This window comes from Mobula birostris, chromosome 11 (genome assembly GCF_030028105.1).
Source record: "Mobula birostris isolate sMobBir1 chromosome 11, sMobBir1.hap1, whole genome shotgun sequence".
Classification (NCBI taxonomy): domain Eukaryota; kingdom Metazoa; phylum Chordata; class Chondrichthyes; order Myliobatiformes; family Myliobatidae; genus Mobula; species Mobula birostris.
In genome coordinates this window covers 31,730,591-31,746,350 of record NC_092380.1, presented here as the reverse complement: position 1 = coordinate 31,746,350, position 15,760 = coordinate 31,730,591, and the positions used below count along the sequence as shown (strand labels likewise).

General features: G+C 43.2%; 1 protein-coding gene across 1 annotated transcript in view; it reads left to right on the top strand.

The window, feature by feature from the left end:
- The window catches only part of LOC140204989 (beta-1,3-N-acetylglucosaminyltransferase lunatic fringe-like), a 46,524-nt gene extending 42,953 nt beyond the window's left edge, over positions 1–3,571 (top strand). Inside the window, exon 8 of the mRNA XM_072272033.1 lies at positions 1,476–3,571. Coding sequence (XP_072128134.1) covers positions 1,476–1,527 — 52 coding nt within the window. The 3' untranslated portion in view covers positions 1,528–3,571. The remainder of the gene's footprint in view (positions 1–1,475) is intronic.
- Positions 3,572–15,760: the final 12,189 nt, after the last annotated feature.

Genomic DNA, 15,760 nt, shown 5'->3' with positions numbered 1-15,760 from the left:
ACTTTCTGTGACTGTATGTGCAGTGTGCTCCATGTGACAGTATGTACCGTGTTTTGCACCTTGACCCCAGAGAAACACTGTTTTGTTTAGCTGTATAGGTGTGTATGGGTGATTAACAATTGAACTTGATCTTGATATACAGCGGGGTCCAATGAAATTGTGGAGACATGGTAGTGTAGCAGTTAGCACGATGCTATTGCAGCTTGGGGTGTTGGTATAGAGAGTTCAGTTTGATGTCATCTGTAAGGAGTCTGTACATCCTCCCTGTGTGCACGTGGGTTTTCTCCAGATTCCTCCCACAGTCCAGACACGTACAGCTTGGCAGGTTAGTTGGTCGTTGTAAATTGTCCTGTGGTTAGGTCAGGATTAAATTTTAGGGTTGCCGGGGGCTACGGCTCGAAGGACTGGAAGGGCTTATTCTGCACTGTATCTCAGTACTCAATAAATGAATTCTTTACTTGCATGAAGCTCACAGCGTTAGCAAGTACATGTTAATAATAAACAAAACAATAAATGGAGAGCGGAGAACGGCAGAATTGTGCAAAGGTTGTGATACAGAACTGCAGTGGTGTAAAAAGGAACGCTGGAGTGACATTAATGGAATAATGGAGAGAGGCAGAGTTGAAAACAAGATGGCATCACTGGGAAACGGTGAAGCAAAGAAAATGTAATATTACAGAGGTAGAGTTGCTTCTCACAGCACCAGTGAGCCAGGGCCAATCCTCAAGTTCAGGTTTAATTATGATTTAACCATACATGAAGAGAGCCAAAAGAAACAGTATTCCTCTGGGGCCAAGGTGCAAAGCACATTACCAACAGCACACAGCACAAAGCACAAGTAACACCTGTGGCTATAATTTCAGATTAAAAAAACAGTCACAAAGAGAGGGGGAAAAAAAAAGTAATAATCTAACCCAGGTCCCTGAGTGTCGTGACCAGATTGAAGGTAAATTGTCCTGGTCTAGCTTGTTCTTCCACCGAGCGAACACTGGAGAGCTGCATTCCTGTGAGGGTGGAATTTACGCTTTTCCCTGTGGTTTTGTAGGTTTTCTCCGGTAGCCGTGGTTTCTTCGCACATTCCATCGAAGCACAGGTTAGTGGTTTAATGGCCCAGTGTAGATTACACTCAGTTTAACTGGCCGATGAATCAGAATCAGGCCTAATATCACTGTCATACGCCGTGAGATATATTGTTGGAGCGGCCCTGTAGCGTTCCAGTTAGCATAGTGCTATTACAGATCCAGAAACCTGGGTTCAATTCCCGCCATTGTAAGGAGTTCGTGCGTTCTCCCCCTGACTGCATGGGTTTCTTCCGGGTGCTCCAGTTTCCTCCCAAATTCCAACGGCGTATGAGTCAGTCAGTTATTTCGTCACATGGGTGTAATTGGGCAGCACAGGCTTGTTGACCAGAAGAGCCTGTCATCGTGCTGTATCTGTAAATAAAAAACAATAAAATACCACTTTGTCTTTTACAGGTTCAAGTCTATTCACTGTCTACTGTACCCAGAAACACCTTGGTGTCCCTAGACCTCTGACATGTCTCAGGGTTAAAGGTTACTGGAGGCTAGAGTCACAGTTGCCAACTCTGCACTTTCTTTGCACTTTGGGCCACTGATGTTTGCAACCAATGGTGTGAAATAAAAGAAAGAGGAACAAAGGAAAAATGAAAACTCTACCAGAACTATGCTGGAATGAAAATTATTCACACCATGTCTTTGCCAACTTGGCATACGAAGGAGTGGACCCCAGCTACACACAAAGACAATAAGAAAATGCCAATGGGATCCTTGACTGGGAAATATTTTGAAAGAAGATTTATTTTTAAAGTATGATAGATTTTTGTATATTTTTGCATAACTGGGTAGAGCCCTGGCTTGTTTCTCTGCACACACAAAAGACGATTCGAGATAATGATTGTGTACATCAGTGAGACCTGATTTAGACTGGGGGACTGCTTTGCCGAGCACTTTTGCTCCATCCACAACAGACAAGATTTCCTGGTGGCTGACCTTTTTAATTCCAATCCCCATTCCCATTTCTAAATGTCAGTCTAAGGCCTCCTCCACTAACACAGTGAAGCGACTTTAAGGTTGGAGGAGCAGCACCTCATATTCCGTCTGGGTGGCCTCCAACTTGATGGCATGAACATCAACTTCTGGTCATTTCTCTTCTCTCCACTTCTTTCTATTTCATTTCCCCACTCTGGCTCCCCTCTTACCCCCTCTCTTCTCCTCACTTGCCAACTGCCTCCATCTGATTCCCCTCCAAATTCCCTTTCACCCATGGTCTACACTCCTCTCCTATCAGATTCCTTCTTCAGCTCTTCACATTTTCCACCTATCATCTCCCAGATTATCACTTTATCTCCCAATCCGGAAACCAACCACTTTGTTTTACCTACCACCTGCCGGCTTGGACTCCTTCTTCTCACCCGTCTTCTTACTCTGGTTTTCCCCCGCCTGCTTTCCAGTCCTGATGAAGGGTCTTAGCCCGATACGACAACAGTTTATTCCTCTCCATAGATGCTGCCTGACCTGCTGAGTTCCTGTATTTTAGTGATGATGCAGGACAGCCTAGTGTGCTGGCTCATTGAGAGATGCTCTGCACAGTAAAAAGCTTGCTGACTGTGAATTTCTGCCAGCTGTGGCTTTCTGGAAATATATTTAAAATTTTTGGAATCAAGAAACTAACATGGTAACACTGTTGGTCTTGTTCTCTCTGTCTGGGGTGTGATTGTTTGCCTGATGTCTGGACTATGAGTGTTTGCTCTCTCTCTGGGGTATGAGTGTTTGTTCTCTCTCCTCTCCTTCCCCTCCCTCCCCTCCCTCCTCTCCCCCATGAGTGTTTGCCCCCTCTGTCTGTCTCTCTCTGGACTGTGTGTTTCCTCTCTCCCCCTCCTGGACTGTGAGTGTTTGCCCCCTCTGTCTGTCTGTCTGTCTCTGGACTGTGTGTTTCCTCTCTCCCCCTCCTGGACCGTGAGTGTTTGCTCTCTCTGTTGGGGTGTGAGTATTTGCTGTCTGTGCTGGGTGTGATTGTTGGTGTGGGTCACTGGCAAAGCCACTGTTGATAGCTTAGCTGTGCACGTGCAGCAGAGTGACCTTGTGGTTAGCTATAACGACACCAACGATCACCAATCGGGGACTGATTCCTGCTGCTACTTTAAAGAGTTTGCACATTCTCTGTGTGGTTTTGCTTTGGGTCTTTGGTTTTGTCCCTCATTCCGTCAGCTTGTGGTTAGTTTTCATGCGTTGTGGGCAAGCTGTGTTGGCACTGTCAGTGTGATGACTCAATCTGAGCACAAGAGATCCTGTCACTTCTGAAAATCTAGATTAACCCAGAGAATGTGGAGGAACCCAGCTGGTCAGTCAGCATCTGCAGTGGGATAAAGAGTCACATTTTGGGCAAGACTCCTCATCAGCACCTCCCTTCATGGGTGTTTATTCCTCTCCATAGATGCTGCCTGACCTGTTGAGTTCCTCCGCTCGTTTGGTGTGACTTGATGCAAATGACATACAGTATTTCACGGTATGTTTCAATGTACATGTGACAAATAAACTAATCTCTCCCCTCATCTCACTTTCAGCCTCTCTAATGTGACAAATAAACTAATCTCTCCCCTCATCTCACTTTCAGCCTCTCTAAGTGATTTGCAAGGCATCTGTGGTCTGGAATCACATCTACACCTGTCCAGGAGCAACCTCTGTAATCTGGCAACTTGTTCTCTCTCACTGTTCCATCTACTTTTCTCACATAAGTACATTAGTAATATTTCTTAATAAACCTAACGACCTGCACAACTGAAGCATCAGGTATGAATGAGTGTCTGTGAGTTTCTGCCCACTTCCTTTCCAGTCCTGAAGGAGGATCTCGGCCTGAAACATTTCCATAGCTGCTGCCTGACTTGCTGAGTTCCTCCAGCATTTGGTGTGTGTTACTCTGGATTTCCGGCATCTGCAGAAACGATAGCTTGCCTGTTTCCTAATGTGTCTGTGAATGTGAGAGTGTCTCTGTTCTTGTGGGGAAATGAGCATGAGTTTCTCTATGCTTCTGAGTGAGTGTGAGCACGTGTCCGTGCTTCTGAATGAGTATAAGTGTGTTTCTGTGCTTCTGAAGTGAGCGTGAGCGCATGTCCATGTTTCTTTGTGAGTGTGTATCTATGCTTCAGAATGAGTGTGTGTTTACCTGTCCTTCTGAGTGAGTGTGAGTTTGTGTCCATGTTTCTGACTGAGTGTGAGTGCGTGTCCATGCTTCTGAGTGTGAGTGTCTGTCTGTGCTTCTGAGTGAGTGTGAGTGTGTGTTTGTGCTTCTGAGTGAGTGTGTGTCTGTCCGTGCTTCTGTGTGAGTGCGTGTCCATGCTTCTGAGTGTGAGTGTCTGTCTGTGCTTCTGAGTGAGTGTGAGTGTGTGTTTGTGCTTCTGAGTGAGTGTGTGTCTGTCCGTGCTTCTGTGTGAGTGTGTGTCCATGCTTCTGAATGTGAGTGTCTGTCCGTGCTTCTGAGTGTGAGTGTCTGTCCGTGCTTCTGAGTGTGAGTGTCTGTCCGTGCTTCTGAACAAGTGTGAGTGTGTGTTCATCCTTCTGAGTGAGTGTGAGCATGTATCTGTGCTTCTGATTGAGTGTAATTACTTCTCAACGAGTGTGTGTCTGTGCTTCTGAGTGAGTGTGAGTGTGTCTGTGAGTGTCTGCTTCAGAGTAAGTGTGAGCATGTGACCGTGCTTCTGAGTGAGTGTGAGTGTGTGTCCATGCTTCTGAATGAGTGTGAGTGTGTCTCTGTACTTCTGAGTGAGTGTGAGGGCACATCAGCTTCTGTGTGAGTGTGTGTCTGTGCTTCTGTGTGAGTGTGAGTGTGTGTCTGTGCTTCTGAACGAGTGTGCAGGTGCCACAAAGACCGTATCAGAGTTCAGAGTCCAACTGGATTACTGCATCAGTGAAGCAGTGAACCTACAGGCCATGCCACCTGAATTTAAATTCAAGTTAAAGTGCATTTCTGTCGCAGATAGACATGCATGGGCATGTCACTGTCGGGGGCAGTTGTTCATAGAGTGTCAACACCATGAAAATGAACTTTTTGCATCAGCAGCATTATACATTAGAAGCTGATGGAAAATAGAAGGAAACATAAGTTATGTATAACTTACACATCTACCAAAAGGAACTACTCGTTAAGCAATGCCAATAGTCCATTATTAAGACACTGAGAGAAAAATATCCCAGATTGATGTGTTTTCAGGTCATTTCAATGATCTAATAGTAAAATATAATCAAAGATTAATTAATTAAAATTGCATTCCAGGTTTAGGATCGCTAATGCTGATTGTTGTTAAAAATCGCCTTGTTAACTAATAGAACTAATTATTCCTTTCCTTGCCTGGCCACTGTGCGACTCAAGGCCAGCAGTTCCCAACCTGGTGTCCATGGTCCTCTCATTAGTAGGAGGGGCCCACGGCATAAGAAGTGTTGAGCCCCCCCCTGCTCTGCACCAACCACATGACTCCTTGTTGCCTCATCAGTCCATGGACAATCAGAGATGCACAACAAATGTGGGAAACATTTTGTCTCTGGTTAAGTTCAAGAAATAACGCTTGCTGAAGACTGTGTTTATTGGATAAATCTACCTGGTGATACCTTCCCAAGTGCTTTGGAGGCACAATAGTTTTGTAAACAGCTGGTGTCTTTGTCCCAGGTTCAAAATATCTAACAGTGGAGTGCATGTGATTGGCAGATGAATATGCAGAGAATGTGCGAAGGTATTGGGTTTCCTGTCGTCAAAGCCCTAAACTCAAAAGATTTTAAACTCTATTTGATATAAATATCTACAACTACCCTGACAATAGGGATATAATACAATATCAACCAACTCTTCAAGGCCTAGCTTACTCCCCGTCTAGTCTATGTGGCAATGCCTCGCTGTCAATGCTCACTGCCAGGGTGGTGGGTCCCACCTCCCCACCAAGGAGGGGATACTTCCAGCTAACAAAGTGGTTTAAACACAGATTATTTTATTTTTAATGATACATGTGTATATTTCAATAAATAATTGTTAATACACATTTAACACACAGAGAATTTCTGATTTATAGAAGATTTCTGAGTGACAAAAGATTTATAGACTACTGCAACCCCTTTTCTCTGGGTGCCTCTAGAGATGCAGGTCATTAGCCCCTCGCTAACATCCATCAGACTCTGGTGAGAAAACCACCTTTCTCGGGCTCCATACATCTAGGGTCGATATGACTTGGGCCCTGCCAAACCCATGAGGGTGGGACGTCTCGCCCAGCCGAACCCCGATCTGTGTGAATACCGTGCAACTACTGCTCCTATGCAAGAAATAACAGACCATTCACTTCATACAATTGTAAAGGAAGTATATTTACGGCAGTTAACTTAACCAAGCCGTTACTGAAGAAGAAAGAAGGAAAAAAACAAAAGGGTCCATTACAATTAAAACAGTCAAATCTGCACAAGATTGGAGCTCAAATCTTCCAAAAGCTGACGTGCCTGATATACTCATGGTGCCAACTCCTAATCACCAATCACTGGTAGAATTCCCCCTCTTGTACTGCATCGAAATCCACATTCCCATTAGATTGAATCCTATGGCTGGTTCTCTTGAGCCTCTACTCTCTCCATCTCCTGCCGAAAAGACCATGGCCCACCCCAGTGTCTGTCACAAAAACCTCTCTGCCCAGTGTTCTCTAGAACCTTCTCCCAATTCCACCATCCTAATTGGATGACTCGACATTCCTAAGCATGAACATCTCAATGCCTTATTTTTAACAGTAACCCAAACACTACCAGCAGACACACTGCTTCTACAGAAAGCCTACAATGTAAATGAAATACCCTACAACATTAGCAGTAAAATCCTACACCACAAGAGAGTTCCAAGCTCCAGTACAATTCTTACGGATTAAAAGAACATACCAGTGAGTTGCAGATGAATGAGTAGAAACCAAATCCTAGTTCTTCTTTCTGTCACGCTGTCTTTCTGTCATTCTCCTTGTCATTCCCAACAATCCACAAACTGTAATGGTGTTTATACGATTTTCCACTGGATAATATCATCTGCATGTGATGTTTTCCAGATACCTTCGGTGGGACAGAGCAACTCACACAGATGGTCTTAGAACAGAAATGAAGTGTAATTTCTTTAGCTGGGGTTAATGAGAGGGGATGAGAGAGAGAGTGAGTGAGTGAGAGAAAGTGTGTGTGAGAGAGACAGAGAAAGAGAAGTAAATTTATCATCAAAGTACATCTATGCCACCACATACAAACCTAAGATTCATTTTATTGTGGACATTCACAGTAAATACAAGGAACAATAGAATGAATGAAATACCGGATCCAACAAGATAGACAAACAACCACTGTCAGAATAATATAACACATTGCGCTGCTTTCTAGTGATAGCGCTCCACGTGGATGTGCTCAATGTTGGGGATTGATGGCCTGAGCCACATCAGCAGATACCGATACAGTTCGGCACCAGTCATGTCGCAGGAGTTGCCAGTCAGCATTGACCTCAATGTAGGACTGCCTTAATGCCTCTAGCTCTAGATCTTTCCTCAAGGTTTAATCCCAAAGTCTTTCCTGTCATCGCAAGACAGAGAAGATTTGAGATCGGAGTTTTCCTTCTCGATGAGCTGGCAGCCATGGCTGATGAGCCCCATCTGTCCAAAGTGACTGGTTTTAAGGTGCCAGTAACCGCATTTTGCCCCTTCTCCTGTCAGTAGAAATGGTTCCACTGGGCTTAGGAGCTAAGCCACACATGAAGGCCAGGAGCTGGACTTGATTGTCAGAGGCTATTGGAGATCCACACTATTGGGAGAATTTAATAGGTAGTGGGAGCTTGTCCCCATTACCACCCCTGGCTGTTATAACCCTAAGGAAGCAGTAAGAGTACAGGCCCTCGACTGGTCGAGCTCGGCCATGGATGTTGTGTCCGAGCTGTCATGGACAAGCCAGGGAGTTTGGTATGGGGAGTAGGGAAAGAGGGAAAGCATAGCAATGAGAGAGAATCATTTCAAACACATTCTACTTCATTAATTGTTCAGAGCTGAGTTAACAACTCATTAACCACCATTAGTGTTCAATCATGAGTATCAACGTCATATGCTGAAGTTGTACAAAGTGTTTTTCATTGTCTTATTATCGTTAATGGAGCGAGATGTTAACCCGTGAGTGTGAGAAAGACTCCTCTCAGAGTCCCCTTGCCTGGGCGATCACCCTGTGAGTGGCCTCCAGATCCTACCTCACCATTGGATCACCATCGTCTGAGTGTGCCCACAATTTACGGATTGCGATAAACCTTGCCATTTGAGGTGATCGATCACTTAGCGTGAAGATGTAAATTATCTGTACACTGTTCCTGGACTCTAGCAGTGTCATCATTTGAGTCGAGTATGATGTTCTCCTAAGGGGTTATTGGTGCTGTTCAGATGGCTGCAGGGGCCACGTAGACAGGGAGGGCTCCCTTTTTGGAGGACGCCTGTCCGTGACTTTGCTTAACGTGGGGAGGTTGATCCACGGGCAGCTACCACGGTCCTTGACAGATCAAGGTCAGATCCAGTGGCGTGGAGTGCAAGGTCACAAACAAGAGAGAGTCTGCAGACGCTGGAAATCCGAGCAACACACTCAAATGCTGGAGGAACTCAGCAGGCCTAGAGATGACTGGAGACCCTTCACTTCTGCAGCCTTCCTCTGTCTTCAGTGCCGTTGTGATGCATCATCATCTCCCGCCAGCCCCACCATTGAGGTCTTGGTTGGATCGCTCTTTGCCTAGAGCCTCCCACTACCATGGGTGACCTTACCAGGAGCCTAACGTCAAATGGCTAAACTTCAGACAGCATCGCTCTCAGGGTCTCAGGAATGTACGGGCCTCTCCACCGCAATAAGGTGACTGTTAAGTTTAAATTTTGATTTGCCACTGCAAAATATTCAAATCTTTCAGTATATGAACTCCATCGCTCTACCAATTTGTCATACAGCCCCATACGTCAAAACATTGCCACCATTTTCAAACACAATCATGTTCTAGAAAAGTTAACTAGTCTGATCTGTCTCTCTCTTTTTTTATTTGTTTTATTTAACGGTCCCGTTCTTGTTCTCTCCCCTTGGATTTTTCACTCACCATGATTCCTGCAGCCATTTCCTCTTTGCTCACTGACATTGCACAGTGATATACTCCCAGTGTTGCACGTAGACTTTTCTTGCCGAAGGGAACAAAACGATAAATATCACATGAGGACTTGTCTCTTTGCCACCAGTTGTTATGTTTGTGGTACTGGGAAGTCAGGTGGCCATGAATAGCACACATGAGAGATGGAGAGGTGAGGGACAAACGTGTGGTTCTTTATTTTACTTGTAAGTCATCTACTCAGAATGCTTTCTCATGTTACGTTCAGTGTGTAACGCACTGGGAAGCTCGACAGCAACCCGTAAGGTCAAAATCTACATGAATACAGAACAGTGACGGTCATCAGAGAGGCATCCTGGACTTCAACAGCGGTCCAGCAGAGGTGATCAGGTTTGTGGGGAATCCCCAATGTCACCCCTCACATCTTTCATAGCTTCCTTCCTACTGTCATCAGACCCTTGAACAGATCTTGCATACACTAAAAAAAATTCTTGTACTCTTGCTTTCCCAATCCACCACTGCAAACCATTACTTACCTGCTCTACTCTTTCTCTGTAACTGTACCACTCAGTGGCCACATTATTAGGTACACCTGTTCGTTAATGCAAATATTTAATCAGCCAGTCATGTGGTAGCAGTCAATGAATGAAAGCATGCAGTTGTGGTCAGGAGGCTCTTTTGCTATTCAGACCAAACATCAGAATGGGGGAAGAAATGTGATTGAAGTGACTTTGACTGTGGAAAAATTGTTGGTGCCAGATGGGGTGATTTGAATATCTTAGAAACTGCTGATCTCCTGGGATTTTTACCCAGAACAGTCTCTAGAGTTTACAGAGAATGGTGCAAAAAAAAATTCCAAAACAAAACAAAACAAAAAATCTAGTGAGCAGCAGTTCTGAGGGTGAAAACACCTTGTTAATGAGAGGGGTCAGAGGAGAATGGCCAGACTGGTTCAAGCTGTCAGGAAGGTGACAGTACCTCAAATAACCACATGTTACAACAGTGGTGTGTAGAAGAGCATCTCTGAATGAGCAACACATTGAATCTTGAAGTGGATGGGCTACAGCAGCAGAAAACCATGAACATACAGTCGGTGGCCACTGTATTAGGTACAAGAGGTACTGAGTGTAAGCTATCAAGACAGTAACTATTTAAAAGCCTGCCCTTTCTGTAAACACATGGTACCCCTCATTCCAAACTAAAAGGCTTCTTTTCTGAGAATTTATTGTTTTATTGACAAAAGCAGTGCACTGGGAAAAGAAAAAAAAAGTTTTAAATATATAGACAGGAAATTTAATGTCTACAGACAGGTTGGAGAAATGCAGGCTTGTATTTAATCAGTGCTTCCCCGAAGGCACACAATATTCCAGATGTTTCTCTCCTGAGTTCAGAGAACACATCTGGTGAGGCAAATTTAACCTGGCAGAAGATACACTTTAAGGGCCTTACAAAGAAAAGTGAAATGACTTTCTCTCTCTGAAGAGTGGGTCTTGTTACATAAGTGTCCTCACTTTCTGTCAAGCTGGAAAATAAAATTGCATTATGAGTTAAAGCAGCGGCCTGGAGTTCTTGCAAGTACTGACGGAGATATGTAACCCAGAAATCTCTGTGGAGAAACTGCCTTACTTTTCTCAAAGGCAGGGGGGGTCAGATTCAATTTTTGACTGTGGGAGTGAATCCTTTCTACCTACACTCAGTGGCCACTTTATTAGGTACACCTGTACACCTGCTCATTAATGCAAATATCTAATCAGACAATCATGTGGCAGCAGCTCAATGCATAAAAGCGTGCAGATGTGGTCTAGAGCAGGGGTCCCCAAACCTTTTTGCACCGCGGACCGGTTTAATATTGATAATATTCTTGTGGACCAGCCAAACCTTCAAGTAGAGTTGCCAACTTTCTCACTCTCAGATAAGGGACAAAAGTAGCAGTCAAATACGGGACACTTGTGTTTACCCCAAGAAAGACTACCATGACCATAAAGCCTTGCACGGGCACCTGTGTGTGCATGTGTGACATGCACATACATGACGTGCGCATGTGTGAACATGCTGATTTTTTTTCTACAAATCGGTTTTGGCTTAATCTTCCTGATTCTGCTAAGTGAATCTACACTGTACAAACATTATTTCTACTTTATATAGGCTATGTATTTATCATATCATTCCTGCTTTTACTATATGTTAGTGTTAGTTTAGGTTTTATGTGTTATTTGGTATGATTTGGTAGGTTATTTCAAGTTCAACAGTTCATGACAGGGAATGAGGAAAGGTGCAGCTGTCCCATATCATTTCATATCACCAAATCATATCATTTCCTCGCGGCCTGATAGCACATGCTTTGCTGCCCGGTACCGGTCCGTGGCCCGGTGGTTGGGGACCACTGGTCTAGAGGTTCAGATAAGATAAGATAAAACTTTATTTATCCCAAAGGGAGTTACTGTTGCAAAGTTACTCTGTTAGAAATATATACCATAAAATGCAAAATATAAGCATTGAGGTATGAAAAATAACACAAAATATGCATTAAAATGTAATAGAGCAAAACACAGATGTGCAATGAAACTATAAGCTTATATACTTGAGGAGGAGGAGTGGTAGAGTTTTATAGTCACAGAGGGAAAGGATCTCCTGTGGCGTTTAGTGATGCACCTTGGTGGAATCAGTTTGTTACTAAAGATGCTCCTCAGTTTGTCCAGTATGTCATGAAGGGAGTGAGAGGGATTGTCCATAATGCTCTGTGGCTTCTGCAGCATCCTCCTCTCAGACACAACCATCAGGGAATCCAGTTCCACCCACTCCACAGAACAGAACCAGCTTTCCTGACGAGCTTATTGATCTTCTTGGCGTCAGCTGCTCTCACTCCGCTGCCCCAGCAGACTACAGTGTAGAATAGATTACTGGCCACCACTGAGTCGTAGAACATCTGCAGCTAGTTGTTGATCAGACTGAACATCAGAATGGGGAAGAAATGTGACCTATGTGACTGTAGGATGATTGTTGTTGCCTGACGGGATGGTTTAAGTACTGTATCTCAGAAACAACTAATGACCTGGGATTTTCACCCACTACAGTCTCTAGAATTTACAGAGAATAGCATTGTTTTGTATTGTAACTCCAAAAAGACATCAGAAGGAAAGCTCAAGAGAGCCAGGGGTAATTCGTGTTCTCTTTGTTTTTTACTTTTAGCAAGGTGCACATTACGACAGGTTGGCATGATGAAGTATGCCATTCACATACTTTTGCATATAGAGTGTCTATAAAAAGTATTCATCCCCCTTGGAAGTGTTCATGTTTTATTGTTTTGCAACATTGAATTACAGTGGATTTAATTTGGCTTTTTTTGATACTGATCAACAGAAAAAGACACTTTTGTGTCAAAGTGAAAACAGATCTCTACAAAGTAACCTAAGTTAATTACAAATATAAAACACAAAATTATTGATTGCCAAAGTATTCACACTCCCCCCTTTAATATGACACACCAAACCATCACTGGTGCAGCCAATTGGTTTTAGAAGTCACATTATTAGTTAAATGGAGATCTGTTTTTGGAAACCTGTGTGCAGTCAAGGTATTTCAATTGAATATCGTAAAAATATACCTGTATCTGGAAGGTCCAACTGCTGGTGAGCCAGTATCCTGGCAATAACTACACCATGAAGACAAAAGAACACTCCAAGCAACTCTGTGAAAAGGTTATTGGAAAGCACAAGTCAGGAGATGGATACAAGTCACTGAATGTCCCTTGGAGTACAGTTCAGTCAATCTTCAAGAAATTCAAGGAATATGGCACAGCTGTAAATCTGCCAGAAACTCAGCGACTATGCAAGCTAGACTTTGACTCCGGTCAGACATATGGCTGAGTAGTCTACAATGGGATGCGTGAAGGATCTTAGAATTTAATGAACCCACTTCCCTAATATCATGCTTGCAGACCAGAGCAAACATCCTCAGTTTTAATATTCTTGTTATAATAGATAAAAGAAGAAAAGTGAATCTTTTGGGAGAATGAGACTGAGGAAACATTGTCACAGCATAGTTTTAATAGTTCATATGTTCCTTGTAATGACATTTTATGTGGAGTATGAGGCACTGAAAGGACAGATTATATTATGATTTATCTTTCAAAACCCTCTTGAAAAACTGAATTTAGTAGTAGTCAATTATGTTATCAGTTTAGAAACGAGTGCTCAATATTCCGAAAGAATGGCTTTAATATAGTTCCAAATTTAAGAAGGTGAAGTTAGTAACAAACTGATCTTTTTCCCTCATTGAATGGTAATGTAAAGGTGACTTCAGGGGGCAATTTCTGAGCTCAGTGACATCAGGAACTGATGATTTTCTGCCTTGTTTGTCAGTTGCAATCTGTTCGCGTATCATCTTCCCTTTAGACTCCTGAGCCAATTTCACCCCGGTGAAGTAAGGCTAAGTGTTTTTAAGCAGCAACACAGTTAAAGTGGCGTCAGAGGTAGACAGGGAGATGGAGAAGTCTTTTGATAGGCTGGTCTTCATCAGACCGTGCACTGAGTACAGAAGTTAATGTGTTAGGTTTACAATTCAGAATCAGATTTAATATTGCTGCCATATGCCGTGAATCTGTTGTTTTGTAGCAGTAGTTCTTTTGCAATTTATGAAAATACAGTAAGTCAGACAACCCCAATAGGTGGACCGTGAGAAACAGATGACTGGACCGCGCTAACCAATTGGCACTTAGTGAACGGACCTGTCATAACATGTAAATAAAGCGCGCGCTGCTCTAAATTATTTCAACCTCATCCCACACCGTACACTTGACCTAAGCCCCCGTAGAGTGCGCGACCTACTGCGCGCTGTCTACGGTCCTCGACTAGACAGCGGCGTGCACCAGCGACCTACCTGTCATCTAAGAAGCGAATCTGTTATCTAAATGTGAATCTGTCATCTAAGCGAATTGTTACCAGCAGTGAGTCACGGACCCTAAACCAACAACAACATGGCCTGCGCGAAAAAGCGCAAAGTCGACCAGGAAAACCGTCATTTCGAATCTGACTGGACTGATCAGTTTTGTTTTATTTTACCGGACCACGCCAATGCTAAACCGACATGCTTAATATGCATGCTGTCCGTAGCTGTCTGTAAATCAGAAAATCTGAAGTGGCACTTCAACGCCATGCACGCTGCCAGTTTTAATGCCAACTACCCGAAAATCAGATCAACGCAAACAAAAAATTGCAAATATGATAACATCATCCAAGCACTCCATTTCTACTATCTGTAAGTCAACATCTGCACAAGAGAGCGTAACAGCTGCATCACTGCATGTGTCATGGAATCTTGCCCAAGCTAAGAAGCCATTCACTGATGCCGAGTTGATTAAAACGTGTGCAATTGATATGGTTGGCGAAGTTTTAAGTCATGATGAGAAAACCGAGAAAACGGTCGTGGAGCTATTAAAGATGGTGCCATTGTCAGTGACAATGGTGAGTGAATTAATTTATTTTTGTCCGTTTGTCAATCTTATTGTGGTATAATAATATTACAACAACAATAATACTGATAATTTCATTTATAGCTACACTTCATACTTTAAATGCTACATAGCTTAATTAAAAAGAAAAAATAGATTAAATGAGAGAACAGAAACAGTGGAAAAGGCAGTACTACTAAAACTCTTTGTGTAGAAGGGAAGTGGTGAAGACTGCCATGTTTTGTGTGTGTGTGTGTGTGAATTAAATAGTTGGTTTTGGACTTATTTTGTTTCAAGAATGCATTTTTTTTCTTGTGTGACCCACAACGCAGGCTTTGAGAATCCCAAGCATAAATTATTACTGCTGCCGCTACTACTACTACTGATAGTAATAATGGTAATAGCAGCAACAGCAACATCTGCCCATGAAACAACTTACTGGCACAATGAAAAAAAAAACCCTGGACGTTTTGGCCCGTGGCTTGGCATGCTTGACATAATTTGGCCCTTGTGGAAAACTAATTGGGGAACCCTGCAATAAGTTATACTATATATATATATATAACAAATTAACTTAAATTTAAATTTAGTTTTGTTTAAATTAACTTAAATTAAATTCAATAAGTTGTATAAATATGGTGGCCAATGTGGCACAGTAAGATCCCACAAGAGCAGTGCACCTAATAACCCGGTTAGTTTTGATATTGTTAGTTGCGGGAGAATGTTTATTTATTTGTTAATATACAGCATAGAACTGGCTCTTCAAGCAATCCCCTGATTTAATCTGAGCCTAATCATGGGCCAATTTAAAATGACCAACTGGTACGGCTTTGGACTGTGGGAGGAAACTGGAGCAACCGTAGGAAACCCACACGTTCACAGGGACAAAGTACAAACTCCTTATAGGCAGCAGGAGGAATTGAATCCAGGTCACCTGTACTGTGAAGTGTTGTGCTAACAACACTGCACTACCGTGCAGCCCAAATGCTGGTCAAGACACTGGGGAAAAGTCCCTTCTCTCCAACACACTGGTGTCATGGGATCTTTTATAGACGTCCAGATTCTTGGACACAGGGAATTTGGCCTAGTTTGTCCTGAGGTACCTACCTATGGCGGTCTCATTTGCCTGTGTTTGACCCAGATAGTCTCTTGATTAGTCAGGGTGTCAAAGGTTACAGG